General features: G+C 45.6%; 1 protein-coding gene across 2 annotated transcripts in view; it reads left to right on the top strand.

Moving 5' to 3' along the window:
- The window catches only part of Rnf150 (ring finger protein 150), a 223,702-nt gene that overhangs the window by 176,011 nt on the left and 20,540 nt on the right, over window positions 1-27,151 (top strand). For both annotated transcript variants that reach the window (XM_087594971.1, NM_001191093.1), the window contains 1 exon segment: window positions 1,689-1,899. In XM_087594971.1, coding sequence (XP_087451097.1) covers window positions 1,689-1,899 — 211 coding nt within the window.

The raw sequence follows: 27,151 nt of genomic DNA, 5'->3' as shown, positions 1-27,151 counted from the left end.
TGAAGGGAACCTGTGTGTACTTTCTTTCCAAAGGTTGATGGTGGACTGAGCTGTACAGTGTGTTTTGTCAGGCCAACTCCTATAACCTCTTCCTAGCCCAGAGAGAAGACTCATGCGTCTGTTGTGAAGTTCTACTGTGGTTATGATGATGGCGGATGTGGCTGTTGATGGTGTTGTGACTATAGTTGTTGTTGTTGACATTCTTGTCGTGGTGGTTGATGTAGTGGCTATGGATGTTATTGTAGATGTAGTGTAGGTGTTGTGGTTGTTGCCGATGACGTGGTTCTTGCTGTTGATGTTGTGGTTGTTGGCGTTGTCATTGACGCGCTTGACGATGTTGCTGTTGTTGTAAGTGTTGTGATCGTTGAGGTTGTGACACGGGAGCCTCGGGTTAGAGAGCATAAAGGAAGAAAGAAACCAGCTGGAGATAGAGAGGCCAAGCGTGGGAAGAGGATGTTAATAAGAATGACTGTTCCCGTTCAAACTCAAAATCAACACATTGAGTGAACAGTGAATTAGTCATTCTACAAACTGCCTTCTGACCAGCTGAGTGCTAATATATCGGCTCAGTTTGACAGAGATACCAAAAGCCGAGGGGCAAGAGAACAGAGAAAAGACCTAAGCTGCTTTGAGGAACTCTGGGATGGTTGCAGCTCCCAAATGACAGTTGCAAGAGAAAGTGTGATCCACAAGAGACAAACCACACAGAGCACTGCAGATCTCTGTGTTTCGCACATGCCCGTGAAGTACAAGGCTCTGCTTTTAATGACCTGTGGATCTAACACTGTCACTGTGGTGCTCATTCAATGCAAACCTGGAATGCTCCTCACTTGGATGTGGCTGTCATCCTCTGCAGAATCTGGAAGCAAGAAATCATGGAATTATTATCCATCATGACAAAGAAGTCAACACACAAAGCGAACAAACTGACAGAAACCGAAAACTGCATAGCAAGTTACAGGCAGCCAAGGCTACATGTTGAAGGCAGGAGCCTCTAACAAGAAAAGAGGCAGAAACCGCTGGAAGAGAAAGAGAGGAAAGGATGTGTCTAAGTGCACCATGTTAAATGCTTAGAAATATTTTTCTGCGGTTGATTTTGGCTTACGTTTTTTAAACACAGTCTCACTCTGTGTGTGTGTGTGTGTGTGTGTGTGTGTGTGTGTGTGTGTGTGTGTGTGTGTGTGTGTGTAAGAGGGGGAGAGAGAGAGAGAGGGAGAGAGAGAGAGAGAGATTACTGTGTAATTCCCAGTAAATAAGATCCTTCTCCGGCCTACTTTCATATCATGTTTGTAAACAATGCTTGAGACTGGTGATAATTAGCAGGCTGCCAGCTCCATCCTGTGTATCCTGTGTGGAAGAATAAACTCCATATAAGAGGAAGTCCCAGTTTTATCATTATAAACAAAGATCAGGTATTCCTCCTAACTAGTTGTTTAAATATAGAGGTTTTGAAACACTTGAATTTAAATCCTTATTCTTATATCTGAAAAGAACTCTCAGGAAGGAAATTTGAGATCATTTCATGGCAATGAAACTACGTGTAAACAGTTCTTAAATAAAGTGGCTGAAAAACAAAACAATAAAGCAATGAGCTTAATTTTAAATTCAGACAAAGTCCTTAGGATGTAGACATCGCATCTCTAAAATGAGGGTGCGTTCTAAGATGGATCCTTCTCTGTTTCCCTCAGCCCAATGCTGACTGCATGGACGACTTGCCCATTGATTTCGAGGGCTCTCTAGGAGGCCCACCAACCAATCAGATCACAGGAGCCAGTGATACAACTGTCAATGAAAGCTCAGTCACTCTGGACCCTGCTGTGCGGACAGTAGGAGCCCTGCAGGTGGTCCAGGACCCAGACCCCGCTCCTCAGGAGGGAGAAGCCATCTTTACAACTAACAGTAAGTACTGTGTTTCAAGGGACAGTCACCAACACAGCTATTGCCGCAAGGGATTGAAGAACAAATTAAGAATATCACTGTGTGGTAGTTGACGTTGTTGATGTGGCAGAATTTACAATTACCTAAGAGACAAGCCTATAGGCAAGCCGGTAAAGAATTATCTAGATTAGGTTAGTCTCTGGGCATACCTGTTAAACACTGTCTACTTTAAGTTAATTGAGATGGGAAGAACCTTTAACTTTGAATGGCATCATGCCATAGGTTTGACTCTTAGACTGAATTCATTGCTCTCTGCTTCCTGGCTGCAGATGCAGTTCAGACAGCTGCCTAAACTCTCTGCCACCATATCTTCCCTGAGGCAGGAGAAGGGCAGCCAGCCTTCTGACGTCAGAGGGCAGGTGGGAGAAACAAGTGGCAGAGATAAGGCCTCCACCCACATTGTTCCTGGGAGGAGCCGTGAGCCTCATGGATACGGCTGTATCTAGGAAGCCGGGCTGATCCGGGTGCAGGTTCCCATTGCTGGGGGACTCGCTTGTGTTTATATAAAGATAGAGAGGGGATATGTTCTGTGGAGGTGTGGTGAGGTATAGAGGAAGGGGTGCCTCTGCGGGCCCCTGCTGAGACATCCCCTCCCATGAGGGACCAGCCACACAATGATATAGAATAGAGTTTATTCAGGACATGGGGAGGGGAGTTAAGAGGGTAGTAGGGGAAGAGAAAGGCAGAGAGAGAGAGAGAGAGAGAGAGAGAGAGAGAGAGACTGGCTGTGATCATGTGGAGAGAATGGGGGAGGGGTGTGGGGAGAGAAGAGACAAAGGCGGAAGAGGGTAAGAGAGCAAGAGAACATGGAGGGGGCAAGTCAGGCATACCTGGCTGTTGTCAGGTAACTGGGGCGGGGCTGGGGGCAGGAGCTAAGACAGAATGCTAACAACTTTGCGCTTGGCACATCTTTACCTTAGTGATTTTACTTTATTTCATTAAGAGACGGGATCCTATTATGTTGCCTACGCTGGCCTCAGATATCTGAGATCTCGAATAGCAATCCATTGATCTGCAGAATAGATTAGCACTGCAAGTGCGTGCTAATGTTTCAGACTTCCCTTTAGATGGGTGTTTTAGATGCTTCCCACTCCCTTCTCCCACAAGCATGGTTACTAGGTTCTATGCTGCTCGCTGGTGGTTGTCATAGAAATATTTAAATATCTGTATGGGCACTGGGTTTGAAGCTAAAATCTAAAGCGCCTCCTAGTTAGTCAAATATAGTAAGAGATAAAAAGCCTTAGGAGTTCTAGGAAAATCAGCATACCAGTTAACTGAGTTGGTTCAAAAGGAGAAGAGTGGGTAGATGATGAAGTTTTAAATAAAGTGTATTTCTCTCTTGTGACAGAAGCAACATGTTCACTATGAAAAGGTAGGAAAACAAATTGAATAATCTTGGGTTCTTTTCCCATTGACGTTAAGCTCCTTTTCACAGATTTGCAATTTTCAGACTAAGATGTAAAGTCTGGTATTTTTGTCTGACTAACTCTATAATCTAAACTATCGGAAGACTGAAAGATGAAGGGATTCTTCAAAGAGACCTGAGGTGGGGTCCACAATCCAGAAATGGTCACTGTTATTACTGTGTTCTATTTCCTGTTTCTTTTGACTTCGTGGTGGGGTGTGCTCATGTGACACATGCAAAGGTCACAGAGAGCCAGGATTGGCTCTCCCTTTTCACCATGTGGTTCTGGGGATCAAATGTAGGTGTCAGGCGTGGCAGCAAGCTCTCCGCCACATGAGCCTTGCCATCAGCCCATGGTGCTCACAGGACTTCCACAGAAATCTCGTCAGGGGAATGTAGTAGTGTGTATCATGTCGGCAGCGTTGACTTATTTCTGACAAAGAAGACTTCTACTTCCAAAAACTTGATTTTTCCTGTAAGGATCTCAGATTGAAGCACTGAGTGGTAGACACTTGAGATTCCTTAAAGGCTGATCTGATCCCCTTATTTTTATAGTGCTGTCACAAACTGATGTCATGGCAGCCATGCATGTGATAAGACTTGTCTAGTACCATAGTGTGAAGATATTAATGGGTATTGCTCGCTTCAGTAACACACATTGTTTAACCAAATACATCTCCAGAATACTTCGTATTCTTTTTAAGTGTAATTGATCTTCAGAATGTGGGGTGTAGTCCTGTGTGTTTGGATTTAGAAGAGCCGAGTTAGAAGTGCTCAGTCATCCCGTGTGAGGAGGGGCCTAGCGTACTGCCCTGTGTGGCAAAACCTCCCAGTAATGCGAAAGAAGAGCCTCGAAGGTTGTTTGTTTGTTTGTTTGTTTGTATTTGTTTGTTCTGTGGAGTTGTTTGTTTGACTGGTTGGTTGGTTTTGGTTTTCAAGACAGGGTTTCTCTGTGTAGCCCTGGCTGTCTTGGAACTTACTCCGGAGACCAGGCTGGCCTTGAACTCAGAGATCTCCCTGCCTTTGCCTCCAAAGTGCTGGGATTAAAGGCATGAGTCACCACTACCAGTTGTTTTTATTTTTAATCACAATAAGCTTCTAATACTTGCTATAAGAAAACTGCAGACCAGCGGAGTAGACATCTGACCAAGGCTGCAATAAGTTTTCTCTGCAGTATGCAAGTAGGGTCTCGTGGGCTCTCTATTATTGGGGGACTTGCTGTTCTCCTCAGACATCTGGGATCTAACAGACTTAGGGAAGAGCATAGGAGGGTCCGATAGAACTTTGCCAGCCATCCAAAAACATGGAAACCACAGGCATTTGTTTAAAGTCCATAAGAAGAAGAAGAAGAAGAAGAAGAAAAAAGTCGGTCATTCTCCTTGCAATAGGATGATTGTTTGACCAAAGACATAACATCAACTATTGGACTCCTTCATTTGAAAATCTGTGGCATGCTTCTCACAAACCTCAATTAAGGGCAGGCGACAAATGAAAAAGCGTTTATATTTAATGTGGTTAGATACTACTCACGATGAAATATATATAAATACACTGTGGGCTAAAAATCCCTCCAAAACAAAACAGGAAATTATAGTCTGCAGCCATGTGACCCACGACCCCACCACGTAACCCTTGACCCTTGAGTAAAATAGGATCGGAGTAAATAGGTCGAAGCAGGCCATTGTTAGATGTCTGAGCGCAGTGCGGTAAAAGTGTTTAACGTAGGCTTGAAGCAGGGACCTTCCATTCACACTGGGAGGGAAATGCCACGTTTCAGAAGCAAGCTCTGGAAAAAGGGAAATGAAGTGACGGGTAGGGGCAGAGGAGCATGCCTGTGGTCAGAAGATTGACAGGCAGCATGGATGTACTCGGAGAGGCTGACTCACTTCTTAGCGTGAAAATCGAATGTCGCCCACACAGCATTCTCTAGGCCATCTCCCTCACAGCTGTTTTGTTTATTTGGATTTAACAGAGATGGGCAAACAAAATGACACTATAGGCGCCTTAAGGGGAGAATTCTCTGTACAGATTTTCTAGTTTTCTAGTGCCCTCTGCAAACAAATCAGTAAGCAAACAGCCCTGTCGCTAAACGAATGCTCATTCCAGTTCTCGTAACGCTGTGCTCATCTCCTTGATGCTGTCTGACACTTTGGGCTCAGTGTAGAGTGCTGGCTACATGCTTGGGGTTCAGTGTAGAGGGCCACGAGCACGGCCCCAAGTCCAATCCCTAGCACAACAAGCAAAAGAAAGCAGATGAAGACATAACTGCTATAAATCACAAGCAAACAGTCAAACGGAGACCTTGGTATCAAACTATACTCTCCGTCCTGACATCTGCACAAACCAGGGAGTTGCAGACAATAAAGAGCTAGTAGCAGTTCACACATCCGTGGGAACAGGCCCCAGCCAGCGTCCTTTGAAGCCTATTTTGTACAGTTGTTTCAAACAGTCTTGTGAAGTAAATAGTATTCTTATCTTTCTTTAAATTTTGGGAATGTGGAGATCCTGAGAGATGAGTGGAATTGACCAGTGTTCATACACTCGTGACAAGTGTGTCTGGAAAAGCTACTGTCTCTTTACATTCGCTGAGACGATATACAGGGATGGAGTCAGGGAGTGCACCCTGGCTGACTCACTTCCCATTCAATACAGTTATTCACTTCTTGTCACTTCAAATATCCTAAAAGTTCCAAACTTAGCTTAGCCGCCTCCGGCACTGTCGTTCCTACCTCCCTGCCCATCTCCTCGGCAAACAGAGCTGGTGTGCTGTGTGTGCTAGGTCCCATCAGCACCTAGCAGGAAAGTGTAGGCAGATCACCACAAAAGATGGGGAAATCTGGCATTAAAGGACCATCTTCGGCTCCCAGAAAAGGGGGAGAAAGTGAAAGGACGCATTTACAAAGTCAGGAAGAACCTGGCTTGCGGTTGGGGGAGGAGAGGATTCTTCTTTATCTATTCTCAGTGCTCCTGACCGCCTACTTTTTGTCATATTGACCCAGCGGTCCATACCACTTTCTTTTCCTTGATCTCATTTCAAGTCCTGTGAGCGGGTGCTGCTGGCCTGCTGGGGCCAAAACCTTTGCCTCCGGCTCCCAAGCATTGGTTACAGATAGATGGATTGTTTGCTTCCACTGAGGGAAAAGGGTGTCTTAGAAACAAAGGGAAACAAACTTGGCTAAACAATCATCCCCATGTGTTTAGAGACTCCAGAGAGGAGCTGAGGGAGACTGCCGCACCTTCCCAAATCCCTCAGGCTCCATTTGGCATCTCCTCAGGACATTCTGAAACCTTCCTTTTAGTTTTCAAAGGGTTGTTGGCTCCCCAGTTGGTTTCCTTCCTTCCCCTTTGAGCCACTGCAAAGGCCTGTGATGATAATAATGTGCTTCAGAAGGATGCCTAAGGTTTGCAATCCACTCACCAGCCCGCCACAGCCTGCCCGAGCTGGGGAGGACAGAGATAGGCAGAAGCATGCAATCTCAGATGCCCAGTGCAGTCTGAGTGTGAAGCCCCTTGGGCATTACAAAAACGATGTGTGTGAGTGGGTGTGGAGGCTAATGGAACTTAACCAACTAAAGTAAAAGTTGAAATGTCTTTTCTCTGGAAAATGTCATTTCCTATCTTCCCATCAGCCTTGGTCCATTAAATACACAGGACCTGTGAAAACTTCAGGATGTATTTTTATTTCTGTTTTACTGATGATCAAATGTGTGGCATGAGTAGACTGCCCCACCCGCACCTGCCCCTGCCCCTGGATGAGTATCCCAGTAGGCCCAAGCTTGCCAATTAAGAGACTCGAGCCCAAGACAAAAGAAAACTTTTTTCTCTTCTGTGCCCTTGGTTCCAACTCCTGTACCCCACAGGAGACGGATCTGTGGTGATTACTCTCTAGGGTCTCTGTGTCCTGTATACAACCGAGTCGGTTGGTAACCAGTGGCCTCCTGTCCTTTCAGGAGCTCCTCTGGGACACAGTGTAAAAAGGTATGCAACATGCCACAGTGCTTGTGGAGGCCGAAGGACCCCAGATGTGTGTGGACTCCTTTTACCTTGCCGGAGGCAGGTCTCGCTGTTAGTTGCTACTTTGCGTGACAGGTTAACTGTCCTATGAACTTCAGGAACTCTGTGTCTCGACTCCCAGCTTCCCATAGGAGCATTAGGATGAATAAGGAGTGCTACCGTGTCCAGCTTCTTACATGAGCTCAACCTCAGATCCTCTCTGTGCACAGCCATTTTACCCACGAAAGTATCTCCCCAACCTTTCCCTCCTGCTCCCTTGCTGCCAACATCTTTTTGAGGAAAAACAAAGACAGAAACATTCACACACACACACACACACACACACACACACACACACACACACACAATGCCTGGGTATATTAGTAGTCTTTGTCTGTGAATTGCATATGTAGGTGATGTTGACTATGAAATTGCTCATTTAAAAAGATAGCTAAGTCATTTGATGGAGAATACACACACGTACACGCCTGACCCCTCACGTGCATCTTGTATGCACACATGTGTGAATCACTCGTACTTTTCAAGCTGCTCTCGAGAGGAGGAAACCATTGCTGAACACGGGAACTGCAGTATTTAATCTGGTTGTGACTCATCAGCTCGAACCACTGTCACAGGGACCAGTGTGGATCCTGCAGAGGCGAGTGCTTCCCTCTGCAATGGCTCCCTACCTCGGATCCCAGGAAAATGCAACAGACAGCTCTCTGGGGACTTCCCCACACTGAAAAGTGTCCTCTCCAATTTTTTTTTTTTTTGCTGCGGTTGTTTTCTAGTGACATTCACTTCTATTTTTGACATCCCATGATTCTTTTTTTTTTAAGATTTATTTATTTATTTATTTTATGTACAGCATTCTGCCTGCATATGTGACTGCAGGCCAGAAGAGGGCACCAGATCTCATTACAGATGGTTGCGAGCCACCATGTGGTTGCTGGGAATTGAACTCATGACCTCTGGAAGAGCAGTCAGTGCTCTTAACCACTGAGCCATCTCTCCAGTCCCCATGATTTTTTTTTAATGACCACTTGATGAATTACTTGTAATTATTAGCACTGTAAATGTCCCAAGGCCTGCTGTGACCTCAAGTTGAACATAAACACAAGGGACAGGGATGTAGTAAGGACTTTTCCCAGGGAGCCCGACCTTGAACTCTGGGGATCGAGTCACTTGGAGACTGGTATGAACATTGAGTTATATTTCAGATATGTAACTATACTTCACTGCTTTTGAAAAGTAGCCCTTTTCAGGCTCTGTGAGAGTACAAGATACGTGTGTGTGCTCAGAAGTAAACACGCGGAAAGGAAACACGCCGTTTGTACAAGAGAGTGGCCAGTTTGAGTCGCTACAGCTGCTTTTCTCCCTGGCATTGAAACCAGAAATGCCAGAGTAGCTGACCTCTACCGTGGATTAGTACGCCACGAGTTAATTTCTCTCACTGTCCATAAGCTACACATTTTCCGGCCCAAGATGAGAACTTTAATGTGTGTGTATGTTCCACTGCGGCACCCAAAAGAATCCATCTGCTCGCCTCAGATGAGGGACCCCACGACCAGCTCCTCTCCAGGAAACCGGCAAGCCACAGTGGACTACTTTTATACAAAATGAAGTGTCTGCAGCTGGAGACTCTGCTCCAGACAAGTGTCCAAGTGTCTGTGTGTCAGTTCCCTAGAGCACTCTCAGCCCTTGCTCCTCAGTTCTCCAGCTCGGTGACGGTCCCAGCAGAGGCACAGCTGTGGTGTAGAGCAGAGAGCCTTGCAGCCAGCACACGCCTTAATCATCAAGTGCACCCAGATGGAGGCCGTCCAGCCCTCAATCCACGGGGCTTTCCATGACAACATTCCTCTTCAATTAAAAACGCTTGCCAGTCTCAGAAGCCTACTCAGGGCCAGACTCCCAGGGTTTTCCAGTCTAGTGTGTCTGTCTGGGAAAATTGACAATCTGCAGATTCACAAACCATCTGAGAGAAAATTAATCCATTTCAACCACAGACTGCCACTTGAAGTGCTGTGCCTAGATCTGATTCACGATCCACCCAGAAGAAATCTGTCCTCTGGAGAGATTGCACAGACAGATTAAACCCACTTGTTGCTGGGATTTTTTGGGGGGGTGGGGTTGTCTTGTTTTTTTGTTTGTTTGCTCTTTTGTTTTTTGTTTTGGTTTGATTTTTTGGGTTTTCTTTTGTCTCAGATGCTCCGAGATGCTCACGAACAGCACCATCTCTAATTCAATTAACCCCTCGGGATGCTGCCTCATGGTTAAGCAGCTGGGTACAGGGCCACTTTTACAAAACTGTTACCCTGAGCAGGAAGTCAGCAGCCCTGCTGGGGCTGCCTAGAAAACAGGCAGGCAGGTCCATGCTTCCTGGGTGTCCCAACAGCACATTATCACACACATACACACACACACATGGACACACACACACACACACACACACGGAAACACACACACACGGACACACACACACACATCCCTGTGTATTTCAGTTGTCAAATCATGCCAAAGTTCTGTCATTTGGAGAGGGAGAAAGCAGGGTCAGCGGAGGAGGCCTCTCCGATGAGATAAGAATCAGCTGTAACAGCTCAGAGTCCGGCTTCAGTAAGTTACGGAATTATAGAGGGAAAAAGTCAACCAAGGGTGACATTCCAGGAGCTACTTAAAGTAACAGCTACCAAGGGAGGACTCCTAGCCCCAGGCAGGAAATTGAGCCTGGCTTTTGGTTTGGGCTCTGGTTCTTGCTGTGACCTTGGGCAAGTCCTGGACCCTCTTTTCTCTGGGGGCAGTTACACCAACAGACGGTCCCTAAGAACCTTTGCAGGCCCGTGTCTCTGTTCACAGGCAGCGCCCGCATCTCAGGAGACTTGCCATCTCAAGAGCTTGCATCCTCACTTCCAAGATCACCCTCCTTCTGGTACCTCTGACGCAAGCCAATAGGAGCTGTGCCCTCTGCTCCTTCCGGGCCACACTTTGATGTCTACAGAGGATCTCTGTGGCATCCGTCCCCTGTCTGTCTTCACGTGAAATGAATGGTGGCAAAGACTGAGCAGAGGCAGCTGAAACAGTAGCGCAGTTGCCCTCTCTCATACGAGCTGCAGCCCTGGGCTCATTCTGGGAGCCTCTGCTTACAGGAAACCTTTATTTTTATGTTCCAAATACCAGCAGAGTTTATGTCCTACAGCTAGATTCAGTACATATTGAATGTATACATATATGTATGGGTGAATGGGAGGTTGAACAGGTAGATAACAAGTGGGTGATAGACAGATATAGATGACAGATGGATGTTGTGTGGATGGATGGATGGATGGATACATTAAGTTTGTTGTTTTTTATGTTTTTAAGGCAGGGTTTCTTTTTGTGTATCCCTAGTTGTCCTGCAACTTGCTCTGTCGACCAGGCTGGCCTTGATCTCCCTAGAACCTCCTCCTGCCTCTGCCTCTCAAGCACTGAAATTAAAGGCTTGTGCCACCACTGCCTGGATATGGTAAACTCAAGGTAACCAACAGTAGGAATTGAAGATGAGGGAGGTTGTATTATGGTACCTACCATGTATGTTTGCCTGCTAGTCAAGAATTAAGTATCTCTCCTGAGGGCACTCAAGTTGGAGCACACATCCCTAGATCTAATTTCTGTGCAAGAACGCTGCGACCCTATTTCTCATGGAATAGAGGTGTACAATGATCAACTAGTCCCGAGTCATAAGCAAGGAAGAGCGTGGCTAATGCCTTATGAAAATGGACTGGTCATTTATTATTCATAGTCTCTGATGTGGTATGTGCTACATGACAGAGATGGGAATAAGAGCAGGGGCGAGAGATGAAGGCGCAGAGGCAGGGGACTTGCCCTGGAGAAAGGCTCTTAACTGCACATAAATTCCTGCAAGAACCTTAGAAACGCCATAAAACCAAAAGCTCAGAAATCACTTCATGAAACAAGCTCTTCGGTCTTGTTTTGAAATATCAGCATGACCCTTAATAGGTTCTGTCAAGCCAAGAGATAATTGCCATTGCACTAACTTCATGACTTTGGTGGCTGTTGTTGTGTGCACATGCGCACATGTGTGTGTCCACATAGTGTATGTGTCCATGTGCACATGTGTGCATGTGTGTATTTGCGTGTGTGGTGCATACGTGTGTGGATGTGGAGGATGCCAGATGTCATACTCTATCCATCTTTGGCCTGACTTCTTCCCTTGATAAAGGGTCTCTCACTGATCCTGGAACTAGGCTAGGAGCCACCAAGTCCCAGTCACCCTCCTGTCTCCACCTACCGAAGGCTTTTTACTAATTGATCATGGAGAACTACGGAGACATTAACTACAGTCCTTAAGAGCATGAGATCATTGAAAATACCCACTTCCTCTAGCATCGCCTGCAGTGAAAGCTCTCAGGTCATCAGAGTTATTACTGCCCACCAATCCATTAGCAACCCACTAGAGTCAATTCCCAGAAGGTAATTCAGAAGGGCCGCTCCATGCAGCGCTCTCTCTCTCTCTCTCTCTCTCTCTCTCTCTCTCTCTCTCTCTCTCTCTCTCTCTCTGGCTTGGGTACCCCAAATCTGAAGGGCCTGGGATCCGCGTACTCTGGACCTCAGATTTTTTTCATTCAGATTGCGGAAGACTGTGTGCATAGACATAAAATGGAATCTTTGAAAAAGGACCCATGTCTAATCATAAAATACATTTATATGTTGCGTTCCCACAGAGCCCAGCACAATGTTTTCAGTGTGCCTGCATATGGCTTCTCAGATGTGGAAGTCTCTGCCTGTAGCATTATGTACTCACTGAGAAAACTACAGACCTTCTGCATTTCACATCTGGGCAGAGTGATATTCAGACGTCTTTAATAGACTGGTGCTCGCCCCGTAACCCCAGGTGGTCCTTTGAGCACACTGACCTAGGACTCTGATTTATGGATTCACCAGTGCAAATCTGCCAGGTCTTGTTCTTTGCTGAAATAAACTGGACGTCAGAGGACAACTCGAAAAAGAAAAGGTTAAAAATGCACTGATATACAGCTCCAAATTTAGAGCAAACAAGCTCACAGTGAGACCTCTAAAAATACCTAATTCACTGGGTTCCTCTGTGGTGGTCCTTACCGAGATTCCCACCTCCCTTTGGGATAAGAACATTGCATGGAACGCTGCTAGAGAAAAGAAAATAGATCATGCTCTAATGATTTGACCAAACTCTCCTCTCCCTATCTACGCAGGGCCCATGTGTGATTTTTTTTATCAGTTGGAATACCCACTCTTTAGTATAGACATGTCTGGGAATGTTGGGATGAATAGAGACAGACTTCCGTACTCTGAAAGCTTCCCTTAGAGTGTACACCAGGATTCAAAGTGAGAGTCAAGCCCAATTCCCTAATGCCGTTGCACACACCCATGCGAATGTGTACAAATGTGCACACATACACACCAAATGTACACATATACATACACACACATGCGTGCATGCATGCATGTGTGTGCGTGCATGTGTGTACACCAGTAACCACTCCTTTGGCTCATCATCCAAAGCCATTACGACTTCCCAGGCACTGTGCACGGGAGTTGGTTTTGTTTATCCCAATTCTCTTGCTGCAGCTCTGCTAGGAGTCAACATTCAAGTATGACAGGATTTGCAAATGAAGCTGAATCCCGACCCTGGAAATCTGGGAAATGCATCTTCTTTTCTCATGGCAACAGTTGCTTCCCAAAGAGTCATGGCAGCTCTGAGACAGGCCATGTCTTCTGTAGTTGCCTGCGGATTTGCAAACCTGGATTTAGGGACAATGTCGGGCAACAGAACTACCTTCACACTCCGTGACTGATGTCTTGCAGAAGGTCATGTTTTGAAATTTCCTGCTATAGCTCGTTAAATGAAGCAATGGGTAAAATCCTGCAGGGAAACAACGTGTGCACCTAGAGGTTGTAACAGCACACGCAGCTCGAGCCCTCCCTGGTAACTAACATTCACAGCAGGGAGAACAATTAGTAGATTTATAGGCTCAAATCCCATTGGAAAAATTAACGAAACAAAGTATTTGTTTCTATAAACAAAGATCTATGCCCCCAGCCTGAGCTGCCAGTGCAGAAGAATCATGGCTGCTCTCAAGCACCTGCTGTGAGAGAGAACAGAGAATGTATATTTTAGGGAGCCTAATGCTGTAACACTGTCATCGTTATTTAAATAAGCAGTTAATTAGAAAATTAGATTTGACAAGTCAAACTTAATGCAGAGAGAGTGAATTAAAGAAAATATCATCCTTGTTATAAAGTTTGCACATAATTTATACAGTAAGGTGAATAGACAGAAGATACACACACACATGCATTTGTGGAATGTATGTGGGCACACACCAATGCACAAAAATATGGATGCATGTATACAGTCTATATTCGCACATGTCTGTGCATACATATTACATAATAGACATGTATGCCTAAAGCAGTACTTATACAGACATAGGTCCTCCATATAAAATACATGAATATAGATACACATGCACATAACCTACCTGCCTACCCACACATATTCACACACGACCCAGGACCTTAAACTTGGTGTCACTGTCATTAGACGTGTCCCAGCAAGGATAACTGAAATGCCTGCTTGTGACTCATGATTAAACTAGCTCATCGTAGTCAGAACTCCAGAATCCAGTTTTGTTTTGTTTCATCCTCAAACCTAGAGGCTCACCGTCTTCAACAAGCACGGCCTCCTCACAGCACAAGCAGGTCTCTAACTTAAGGGATGGACCGAGCCTCATGACAGAACTATTTCATCTGACCAGGACTCAGGAAATGGGGCAAAATCGAAAGGACACTAAGAAAGTACAGTGTGACTTTTTCTGGACAGCAGGAAAATGTACTGAAGTCACCTGTCCCTAATGTAACCCTCTGTCAAGAAGTTCTTGGTCACAAGGCTTACTCAAGGCCCAGCCCAGCTACATACTGACTGCACAACTTTGGGCAAACAACTCATCCTTTCTTTGCTTATCTGGGGGGAAAGGGGAAGTAATAAGTATATTTTCTACATGTCAGGAAAATATGTGAGGCACTTGGTCCGTGGTAAGCATTTTTTTTTTTTTAGTTTGTTCTTGTTGTATGAAGAGAAGTAGAGAGGTTCACAGTTTTGAGTAAATACCACGTGATCAGGAGCTTAATTTTGGCAGACAACATTGCTCTGGGAAGTAGGAAGCCATCAGTCCTTTTATTACACATTTCTCCTTGTTGGCCTGAGTACTGGAGGCTCTCCTCAGAGATCTCTGGTCTGGCTAGGTGTGCAGGTTTAGGCAGAGGGGAGAGACTGGGGCAGGGAGGGGAACTGCTTCCTCTGCCTCCACTGCTGGTGCTGCTTCCACTGCTGCTGCTTCTTCAGGCTGGGCTGAGCCAGCAGGAGTTGCACCAGGCAATCACAGATATATTAGCCTGACATGCAGGCAAAACACCCATACACATAAAATAATAAAATCTAAAAAATAATTTTTTAACTGGTATTCTTAGTGAGAAAATTGGAGCTTTGAGGCAATCAAGTTAACCACTTAACTACTGAAAAAAAAAAAAAAGGCAACAAGACTATCCTTTCCAGTTTCTTTGGATTCAAGGTAGTCAAAATTAAAAACATTACCCTAGTGGCTAACGTGGTCTTCCAAGTCTTCCAAAGATAAGAGAGAGAAAATACAGGCTAGATCCCGGCACTTGGGAGGTAGAGGCAGAAAGATAGCAGCCAGTCTATGACCAGCCTGGGCAGCATAGTGAGCTCTAGGCCAGCCTGGGCTACATAGTGAACTCTAGGCCAGCCTGGGCTACATAGTGAGATCCAGTTTCTCTCTAAAAGTCATATACAGTTTGAGAACTTGATACTTAAAGTGGGGTCATAATGGTAGGACCTATTTCTTTGTAGTTTTCTATATTGAATAAATATTGTTAGCAACATGTGCACCTGTGGCCTATGGCTTCTATGATGTATATAGTGAGTCTTTTCTAGAGTCTAATGCAGTTTCTCTGTCTAAGGTAGATGGCTGGAACTTTCCCTCTAAGTACCTTTGCTAAGGATCTTCTGTTCTCACACACCCATGCCCAGGATCTGCTGTCATTACACACCCATACTTACAATGTATATCTTGTTCCAGAGGCATCGGAGTGTCTAAATATACAGCCTCTCCTTAAAGAAACGTTATGTATAAATCCATCTTCTACTCCACAGCTGTCAGATAGAGACCACACTTACCTCTGATGCTGGACTCACAATCAAAGTGCTGAGGTAAAAGCACCAGGAGTCTCATCAGCTCTGTGCCGCTCTGGCCCTCTGACCTGCTACTCAGATATTTTCCCTAAGGGGCACTGAAAGAAAGCCAAAGGTAGCCTAACCCTTCACCCCACTAGCTTAGAAAGTCTGACTATACTGTGAAATACTCAAAGGCCCAAGCTTCCTTTTGCCAGATCAGCAGCTTCCTTGGTGGGGTCCAGGGGTCAGTTTCACAAGCATCTCCTGAACTGAAGATGCTTCCTCAGTATCATGGGCCTCACGAAGCTGGGCACCCGTGGCCCACACCGTGAGCTCCGGTGGGTGTGGCTTTTTGACCACTCTGTACTGTACTCACTGTTGTTGGCAAAGCACTCCTCTGGAGACACTGGAAAGAATCTCCGGCAGACATTCCTTTGTGACACAATAAGATAATCTAGGTGCAAGCAGGAAAAAAAAGACCCTGAAGGTAGCAGGGTAACATCCGTCAGCAATCTGATACTTCTATCGGAGACAATGGGACCGCTAACATCTGCTGAGTTGTCAAAAATGTAAGCTCAGCGTGTGTATTGATTGTGCGCTACCAGGAAATATAGGAGCAAGAGTAAAGGTGGGGGTGGGCTCTTTCTAAAATAAGCATTTAAGGGTTGTTGTTGCCGTCCTATATATTTTGAAGTTAAAAGAAGAAAAAGAAACAGGAAGGCGCCCACCGGTGACCCCACGGAAGAGCAGCGGCATGATACCTTCAAAACTAATCTTTAGAATCCATGCCCATCTCAAAACGACTTCCTGTTCCAGAAAGCTCATAAAACATCTCAAGGGTCTGGAGGGAAAAGCAATAATGAGGCACTCTGAAAACATCTAAGGCACCTCCATGGAAGCTAATCTGGAAGTCGGTGCTGTTAATTTGTAAAAAGCCATCTGGCCAAGAGGTGGGCGATTTGGGCTAGTATTTAGGAGCTGGGATGAGACTGGCTCCGGTGCAGGAGTGCAGATTCTGCCAGATGTTACCCAGATGTGTACTGAGGAGAAGTCACTCTGCCAAGCACGGTTTCTTAACAATCAGTCTCGTTCTCCAGATCTGCTACAGGTTCTGTGTAATAAGGAGTTTGGAGAGGCCCCCTCAGTTTACAAGGGAGAAGGAAGGACAGATAGCTTTTTGGCTAGGGAGGGAACACTAAGACCATGTAACTCCTGTGATAAATTCCAGGGTCTCCCACAAGTCTTGTCCAGAGGGCTGGCCTTGTCAACATGCGTTGAGAGGCAGTGGGAGATAATGTTTCCATCATGAGTTTTCCTTCCAGAATATCGGGAAACCGCTCGTTTGTACATCCTGCGTGTAGTCTTCCGTTCCCGGCAGCCCACCCGTCGTCAGCGAGACCTTGCCAGCTTCTCACCTTTTCTATCTTAAGCCTCACTCTGGCCCCCTTCACAGCCAGCGCTGCCAGCTACAAGGACAGAAGTCCACGAAGGTGGTCCTGCCTTAGGGAGGCACCGAGCAGGAATCGGAGATCATTAGAGAAACAGAAAAGTACCTAACGAGGCGGTGGAGGTGGAAAGAGGCAGATGGAGCTTCCTGTCCCCATAAATCCTGTAAACCCATAACCCCCCAGGCATCCGGCATGTCTGGATTTCATTGTCTCTCCTATGTTCGCCATCATGCCTTGTGTTATGTGCACCACGTGGTACTGGATTTAAAAGTCCCCTTCCAGTGTTAGGCTTTAGCGGGTCTACATAACTGGTCCAGATGTTCTTCCTCAGTTATCCCATCGGGCAAGTGCTCTTATTTGTATAGCATTTCTCTTATCTGTATAGCATTGGGGATAGACGCTTGTGACCGCCTATGCTGAACAGGCTCCTGCTGTCTGAGTGGTGGGGATGTTCAGATTGAAAATGAAGCAGTACCGTATAGGGTTTGGGGATGACAAAGGCTTTTCAGGGAAGGGAGTCATGGTGGGCAGAACCACCCATTGACTCTGAAGTGGACGACAGCATTTCCGATCTGCCCCTTTTCAGTGGAAAGGAATTAGGGCCAAGAAAACGAGCCACATGGGGTCCCCAACCCATTCAGTAGAGACAGAGTTAGCATAGTGCCAATTGCAATGGGTGGAGGACATGAATTAGCTGTAACCATTCTTCTGTGCGTGTGTATGTGTGTGTTCATGCATGAGTGTGAGAGTGGAGGAGACAGAAGACAACCTTGGGTACTTTTCCTCAGGAACTGTCCACCTTGGTTTTTGAGACCGTCTTTCAATGGCCCAGTGCTTACCAAGTAGGCAGGGTTCGTCTACCTGCCTCTGTCTCCCTGGAATTATAAACACACACCACCCACCTTTCGTAAGTGCGTTCTGAGGATCAAATTCCAGCCCCTGTGCTTTCAAGGCAGGTTTTTTTTTACCAGGTGAGCCATCCCCCCATTCCCTCATTTGAGTTTTGTATGGCAAAATCAAACCCAGTCTAACTAGCTCTTGCGTCCTCGCGTTCTGTGTTCGTGGCTTCAGTCAAACATGGATGGAAAGTATTTAAAGGGAAAAGACCTATCTGTACTCCACACGCATTCTCATTCTCTCAACAATCCAGGATAACTGTTTACATATCATCTATACTGTGTCACTATAATCCAGAGGTTATTTTAACTACGCAAGAGGATGTGTGCCTGCTTTATAAAGTACTACGAGGTTTTATATAACAGTACTCCTACGACATCGGTGTCCTCGGGGAGTCCTAAAATCAATCCCCTGTGCTGAGTTGAACTGTAGTGAAGAAATAATCTTTAACTCTCGGTTGCTGCTTTTGAGCTAATGCATCTGCAAAGCATGCATTAGCCAGCCCAGAGTCTGGTGAAGCGCTGCCCCACCCCCTCCTTCCTGTGGCCTCCTCTGAGGAAGAGGCACCCTGAGTTGTTTGCTTTGTTTTGTTTTGGCTCTCCAGGAAGTAGATATCAGATTAGCCAAGGAAATGAAGGTTTGATTAGTAGAGCAAATGAAGTACTTTGACAAATGGACCCAACAAAGACTCAGGACTGTATTAATTAGTCATTTGCCTCTGTGTATCACCACGCTAAATACCAAGGGACATGGGGTGAGAGCCAATGGGCCAGCAAAAAGCTCAGAGAAATTTGTTCTGGCTACTGCATCACCTTCCTTGTTAATATCATCACCATCGTCATCGTCATCATCGTCATCGTCATCATCATCACCACCACCACCACTACCAGCAGCAGCATCTGCCTGTGCTTCGCCTCCTCACAGCGACCGACCCTCCAAGGAACTCTAAAGAGACCCTAGGCAGTTATATCTTATTAATTTATTCATACATTTTTACGTTCTAACCTCAGTTTGCCCTTCCTCCTCTCCTCCCAGTCCCTCCCCTGCACCTCCCCTCTCCCACCCCATCCACTCCTCCTCCAGTTCTATTCAGAAAAAAGGCAGGCCTCCCATGAAGATCAACTAAACATAGCATGTCAAGTTGCAGTAAGATTTGGCACCTCCCCTTGTGGCAACCCAAAAGGAGCCATGCAACCTTCAACCTATAATTTGTCCTGCCTACCAGATGTGCTGGGGTAAAGGCGACACAGAAATTGTAGCAGTGACCAACGAATGACTGGTCCAGCCACAAGAGGGAGCCCACCCCTGGATAGCCCAGAGATTGAGGATGTAACCAAAGGGACAGGCAAAAAACAAAACAAAGCGATCAACAAACAGCAAAGAAACACCGCCCCTAGGCCTTTCTAGACCCTGAAGACAAGCAAACAAACGCCGCCCCTAGGCCTTTCTAGACCCTGAAGACAAGCAAACAAACAACGCCCCTAGGCCTTTCTAGACCCTGAAGACACCAGGTGTGCATAGGAGAGCTGGGTTTGAGTCTTTTGCCTCTCTTGTAGCTCTGACACTTCGAATGGTTCTTGCAGAGAGTTGGAGACGCAGTGGCTTTGCCTTTTTGAGAGACAGCCTCAAGGATGGGAAAGGATATTAGAAGCTAAAGCAAAAGAAACGAAGGCAGGTGGAGGAGAGTGGGAGACGGAAAGAGGAGCAGCAGGGAGGAGGGGCACGGGGAGGACAAGATGGAAGGCAGTGATTGATGTCGTGAAAAAATGGCTTCCAACAGTCTGACCGAAACTTGCTTTTCTTTGTTTTCTTTTGGTTTAAATTTAAAAGCCAACAGCACAGGAAGTAAGGGCTTCCTCGTGGCATTTTTCCTACATTTCTGTCGTTTTACTTCGCTCTCACTCATCCTGCCTTGCCCTCCCCTGTCCTCCTACCCTTATTTGCTAGTCCCCACACCTCCCCCGAAACACCCCCTTCCGCTCCTGTGTCGCATCTGTTCCCTGGTTTTCTCTTGTGCCTTCCTTCCCCTAAAATTTCTCCCCTTTCTACTTCCACAATTTGCACAAACACGGAACGCCCACACATGTAGAAATCTAAATCTGGAGGTCCACGTGGGGAGCGAGATCATGCGGCGGTTGTCTTGTGGTGTCTGAGTCTTTTCGTCCAGCAGAACAATTTTCAGTTGTGAATGTCACAATCACACTTTGCCCTCTGACTGCGTGAAGTCCCGTTTGTGGCCATGCACCACATCTCTTTATCCATTGATAGGTCTGTTATAGATGTCTGTGCTGGTTCTGTTCCTCGGCTGCTGTGAATAGAGCTTTAATAAGCACCGATGTCCAACAGCCTCTGAGTGCATGCGGATATACACGCAGGGCTTAGCCTCACAACGTGGTGGTTCAGACCGACTTCCAGGACTTCCAGAGGGCCTGAAACACTTTGCTTGCAGTCCTACCGGATATGGAAAGGGCTCCTCTCTCCCTGTGTCCTGGCTAGCACTTTACATTGGCTTTCTCGATGGTGGCCATTTCAAATAGGGTGAGATAAAATCTTAAATCAGTTTTAATTTGCATTCTCCAGTGGCTAAGAAATTGGACAGTTGATTAGTTATTTATTGGCCACCAACTCTACCGTTTTGTCCAGGTGCTGTGAGCTGCCTGTCCCTCCTTCCTTCCCTGCCCTAGGCATTGCACAGGCATTGCACAACGACAGGAGCTGACAGATGTGCAGCCAGTATTGTGATGAGTCTCCTGGGACCCAGGATATAGAATGGTACTCTATACCCTTCATTTCTTTCATTAATTAGATATTTATTTTCTGGAAAATAAAGTGCACAGTAGCATTTGGATGCCGCTTTGCCAGACTCCTCAAGAAGTTCTAAAAGCGAGGGGAGGAAGAAAGCTGGCCTCAATAGCGAACCTGAAATCCCCACATTAAAAAACCACACTGAATGTGTCTACTCAGGATAATGTCACAAGTACCACAGGCTGGGTGGGTTAAACATCGAATAATGACTTCTCCTAATTCTTGAAGCTGGGATCTCCAAGATCCCAGTGTCAATGGGTTCTGATTCCTGGCTGGCCTTCTTGCTATGTCCCCACATGGCTGTGTGAGAGCATGTACTCAAGCCCTTATGTTCTTTTATTAGGCACTAAGTGCATTAAAGTCTAATGACCCCTTAAGGGCCCAGCCTCCCAGTACATCACACTAAGGAATGCAGTTTTACTGTGTACCGAGCATGTACAAGGGATACAATTCTGACATGTGCATAGCAGATGAAGGGACCCTAGCCAGCTCAAGCAAGGTGAGCGATGGCCCTGGTAGGCCTTGCCCGGCTCCATTATTCCCTCTGCCTTGCTAACTTTCTTTGCAAAAGACAAAGAAGGAAAAAAAGAAAACTATTAGACTACATTCCTAGAGCTAACCACCAAGGTCTGTCCCCTTATTTGGCCTCTTCCCCCTCTTCCTAAGGCTGACTACCAAGGTCCAGCTATCACAGTCCAGCAATCAAAAGCCCCCTTTGGCTCACCTAATCAACACGCCCAGTCAAAATTAAAAACCTCATTCTTACACAGCCCGCCCCCTTGTATCTTTATAAATCACCATATTCCTATCTGCCACATTGGTACCCTCTCTATCCAGAGACAGTCCTTTGTTCCCCTCTGGGACAAATACCCCTTCCCATCCCTTGCCCCCTTTTCTCTCCTTCATTCCCTTCCCTTTCTCCTTCTTCCTTTTTCTCTATCTCCCGCCTTTGTTCTTTATCCCTACCCTCTGTCCTTCTGGGGCAAATAAATCTCTTTTGTGCTAAGAACTTGGTCTGAGAACTTGGTCTTGGGAGTTCGCGGAGTCTTGGGGGTTTTCCTTTCGGCTTGTACAGAGGATACAGCTTGAATATGTGCATAACATGTGCGTTGTCTTGTAACAATACAAATTACAAATGGCTTGGATGTCTGTTGGGAAACAAAAAATAAAATGTAGCAAGTAAGTTGGGCATGGTGACTCATGCCTGTAATCTCGGTACTTGGAAGGCTGAGGCAGGAGAATTGTCTGTGTGTTTGATGCCAGCCTGAGCTACATAGAGAGTGAGGTCCAGGCCAGTTGGCCGTAAAGTGGGATCCTGCCCCGACCCATAAACAAATGAAAAAGCCAAAGGAACATATTGCTTGATAGAGAGAAGCTAGCCACTGGCAGTTAGTGAGAATTAAATATTTAATATGATTCATCTTATAAAACCAAGTTTCAGAATACACAAAAATGCTTTCATTTTATAGGTAACACCCAAAACAGTGGCTGTTCTTTGATGTGTTTATCTGCATGAACAGTGAACACACACACACACAGAGGCGCACATGTTTGTAACATACTGTAAGGATCTATGTCAAATCTTAGTTGTGAGTGTTTGACTGGAGCAGGGCACACAACAAAAACTGAATTTCCATGGGAACAGCTCTGGGATTGTCACTGGTTTATTGCTTTGCTAAAGGGGAGGCTTGCATGATCGTTTGGTGAAAATTTGTTTAAAGCCCGGGGAAAGGGACACTCTTCTCTGCTGGGGAATTTGTGGTGATGAAGGCAGCCCATTGGCTAGTAGGAACTTCATCCTACTGACTAGGACAGAAGTGGACACTCTATTGTCAAGCTATGACTACCAAAATCAAGTCAAAATAAGGCCATGCAAGAAAGGGGTTGAAAAAAGATCAGGGCCATTTAACTTGGTGCTTGCAAAGGGCTCGCCTGAGCACATCAGTAAGAGCCCACGCTTACTAATGGAAACCCTTGCTGCCTCTACCTCTCATGCTCCTTCCTGTGCTTGGGAATGTTTTTAATGTCTTCACACCCCCAAGTGACCATGAGACTTTTAAGAACATCAAATTCTGATGAAGCACCACAATTTTTAGCTTATTCAGGGAGAGCAACACAAAGTACGTGTAGAGGCCAGGGAAGAATGTAGATCATGAGGATCGAACTCAGACAGTCAGGATTGGAATAGCAGAAGCCTTTACCTGCTGAAGCAGCTCTCCCAACAATGATTCAAGAGGCAGAAAATGCCAAGAGAACGTCTCATTAAGCAATGGCTCCATTTTATATGGAAAACCCACGAGGTGATAATGTTTGTTTTTTTAAAGTTTGATGGTTTTCGAAATCAGTGGAGACTCATTCAGAGAAGGCAGTAATGATTCCGAAGGACGAGAGAGGCGGGAAGGCATGTACCAATCCTTCACAGGGAAGAAGAAAACTCTTATATTTTTAAAAGTCTGCGACTGTGCTCTACAACTGAGAGCAAGCCAGAAGAGCTGTTTAGTAGGTTAGAAGGCCAACGGTGAGCCACTTAACCTTTGGCCTAGCGTGGGAGTGTGACTCCTGGGGTGCTTCCCTGCATCAGGAGAGCAACCTTTCTCATCCAAACACGGTAAAGATAAAGAACAGCTTCAGATCCGCCATCACCACGATAGACGCCATTATACCCTAGCCATTCTTGAAGCAAGCCTGTGTTCTGTGTGTCACCTAACTTGACTGAGTGGGTGACTCACTGGAGACGTCAAAGCTCTCGGTTTTACCAGCCAAATCACAAAGCCAAGAAGCAGAAGACACTGTAGACGAGGAGAAGTGGCCTGTCCCTGCAAAGGAGCAATGGAGAAAGGCCATGTGACTGGAGCAAATCTGTCACCTCTAAGCCCTAACATTGCTGAACTCCCTAGCTTCTGTGTACTTGTTCAGTTCTAACCTGAAATACATGGGCAAGAACCTGCCTCTGCAGGGGCAAATGGGGAACACAAGTTCAAAGTCTTATTGTTGTTCTAAACGCCAAGAGCTAGTGGAAATGGTTGTAACCTGAAGGAATGGGCTAAGTTATGGTTTTATAGCATTCCTGGCTTGCCCACTGCACTGTTATTACATTTAGATAGGATCTACTAGATTTCCCAGGAAGGTACGAAAACACACCCAACTAAGTCAACTTCAGAGATTAGGTTGGGACATTAACCTGTGCTACAATCCCACATCATCACGCCTCTTTTCTGTAACTAAGACTTACACAGTCAAGTTTTATGCCACACTTTGAGGTCTTCCTTTGTACCCCACATGAACCATTTGTGGGCTGTTTTGCAAACCGGTCAAAGGTAGCCTATGGGCATGCGTAAGAGGAAGTAATAAGATCAAACTTTCTGCTACACAAAAGATCTGCTGTCTCCTTTTAGATCGGCTTCTCTGTGTTTTGCTGAAGGAAACAGGTGGTCAGAACAGTCAGGAATTTAAGATACCGCCAGTCTTAAATTGACCTTGGCAGTTGAGTGGGCTGATGTAAAACGAGTCTTGTGCACAGAGCCAAACACATGCAGGTCAGGGCTGAGTCTCAGGTTTTTCCCTTAGCTCTGTAGCTTGTAATCCGTTTATATATTTTGCGAGGATTCTGTATTTCTTGAATCTCCTGTTTAAATACTGCCTTGTTTCTGAACATGCTGAGTAAGAGGGCATTTTCCTGTTTCTGTCCCTCCCTCTCCAACCCTTGCTAGAGCAAAGTAAAGGACCCTTCTTTACTGTGTCCTAGGACCTGGCCTTTAAACCAGACCTCGAGTTCCTCCCGAGTCCTGTTCTCCAGTTTCTTCTGGCTCCTTTGCTGTAGTATCATATAACAAGATGGCAAGAAATGGGTATCTGACAGTCGTGTGGTAACGATCCCTTTATGAAACACAGGTACATTGACCTACCTCCAACAATGGTGAAGAAATACAGCATTATAGAAACAACGGGACCGTGGTTAGAAAGGGAGGGCTTCACTCCTATGCGAGCATGTTACTGAGAGAAGCAGGAGCCCTGGAGGCTGCACATGAAAGACCAAACCAGGTTCCCAATGAAGATGTTACAACAATAAATATATTAACAATACAGCTGACATAGCATTGCTGGAGTGTGTGTGTGTGTGTGTGTGTGTGTGTGTGTGTGTGTGTGATACTCTGGAGATTAGACCCAGAGCTTTATACATGCTAGGCAGATGTTCTACCACTGTCCTTCATTCTCTGCAAGTACTTCTGGAAGTGGCAGCATAATGTCAGCCACATAAGTTAAATGAAGTGTAACGCTTCAACCTAGCATTCAGATCCTGGCCCAGTCTGAGCCCAGCCTACCCTCCTTCTCCCACATTAACTAAGACGAAGAAAACAGAACATCTTTCTAGGTTTTTCAAAATGGGGAAATGATAGAACTTCTCTCAAACTCTAACCCCCCCAAAAAATCGGACAGGAAAGCCTACTTTCAGCTCAGTGAGGCATCTTCTCCCTGATGGCCAAAATCAACACAAAGACAACACAAGGAAGGGATACCTCGGGCAAGTCTCCATCACACTTATTCATGCAGAAATCTTCAAAATATTATCCAATCTAACTCCCCGATATGGGAACATGTTATACACCATTCCCAAGCAGAAGAGGCAGCTCTGCAAAGAAGATATGCAAGTGGCCATGGTCGCAAAGGTCTTCAGCATTAATTCATTATCAGGGCAATGCACATCAAACCACCACAGCATAATCACCGTAAACCTATGAGGATGGCCGCTGTCGAAGTCTGGTGTTGTTTATTGGTGTCCAGGGTGCACTGTTGGGTGAAATGTAAATTGGTACAACAATATGAAAAAGTGGATGGGCATTCCTCAAAACTTAAATTAGAAAATTTAATAGCAGAGAAAAAAAAGAAAAGAAAATTTAAATTACAGCTTTCTTATATCTGGGCCTGGGTCTGAAATAACTGAAGTCAAAGCCTCCAAATTCTCTTATAGTGAGGGTAGAGAGAACTCGGCAAGGGACGTGCTGGAGAGCAGTCAGAAGACCAGAGTACACATCCCCAAACCCGTGAGTGCCAAGGGAGCACGACAGCCTACCCGTACCCCAGCACTTAGAAGGTAGACACAAGGACACTTGGAGCAGGCTGGCTACCTGGACTCGCCAAATCAGAGCACTCTGAGTTCAATGAGAAGCCCTGCCTCAGTAGGTAAAGTAAAGCTATCCCAGATAACACTTGGCATCCATGTCTATTTACATACATACACATACACACACACACATATATACACATACACACATATACACATACACACACACATACACACACATATATACACATACACACACATACATACATACACACATACACACATATACACATACACACATATACACATATACACACATACACACATACACATATACACATACACACACACATACACACACACACACACACACACACACACACACCCTCATCCACATGTATGTGTGTCCACACAGGCAAACACATAAACAGAACTCAGGAACCACTGCATGTACCCACAGCACACTATTCACAGCAGCTAAGAGCTGGAAGTAACTTACTTATTCACCTGTGGGTGGATGAACAAAGAAAATGTAGTCTATGGACTCAGTGTAATACTATTTGGCCTTACAAGATGAAGGTAACCCTGTCTGTGCTAAAACATAAAGATAGAAAACAGGCTGACCTAAAGTCATGGCTCTCCACTGGGGGCGTGTGACCAAGAGCGCTATAAAACACGCTGCAACTTACAGACGATCTCTCACACAGAGAACTACCAAGCTCCAAATACCAATTGTTATTAAAAGAGCCTGGTAGGATTTTTAAAATCAGATGTTATCTGCGGTCAAGTTGAAACAGAAGGGCTGGCTATGAGGAAATGTGTGGGAGAGACAGAAATATTCAGGTTGGGTTTGGGGTTTGTATTGGTTTTTAAGAATTTGGGCATGAATGGAGGCTGCACAAGTGAACACCGTCAGAGCCACCAAAGCTAACCATGCTCCTGAGTCTATCTAACCCGGAGCTAAGAGCACTGGCTGCTTTTCCAGAGGACCTGAGTTTGACTCACAATATCTACTTGGTGGCTCACAGCAGTCTGCCACTCTGTTTCCAGTAGATCTGACGGCCTCTTCTGGCCTCCATGGGCACCAGGTACACACATGGGGTAAAGGCATACATTCAGGCAAAGTACTCATCTTATACATAAGGTTTTTTTAAACTTAAAATATATGCAAATTGCCAGAGACAAATTGTGTTCAAGAAAAACTGATTTACATAGTTTGTAAACTCTCAAACTCTTAACTTTATTATTAATGATAATTGAAAGTCTTTGGAAGAATGAGAGGGGAATGGGTATTACCCAAAGCTCGGCACAAACCCACTTTACTGTTGCTGGAGATCTTTCTCTGCTAGGGATGTCACCAACTCTGCAGCCCAGGA

The sequence above is a fragment of the Rattus norvegicus genome, chromosome 19, assembly GCF_021556685.1.
Source record: "Rattus norvegicus strain SHRSP/BbbUtx chromosome 19, alternate assembly SHRSP_T2T, whole genome shotgun sequence".
Taxonomy (NCBI): Eukaryota; Metazoa; Chordata; class Mammalia; order Rodentia; family Muridae; genus Rattus; species Rattus norvegicus.
Note: the sequence above shows the minus strand (reverse complement) of the source record. Positions and strands in the feature narration are given on the sequence as shown.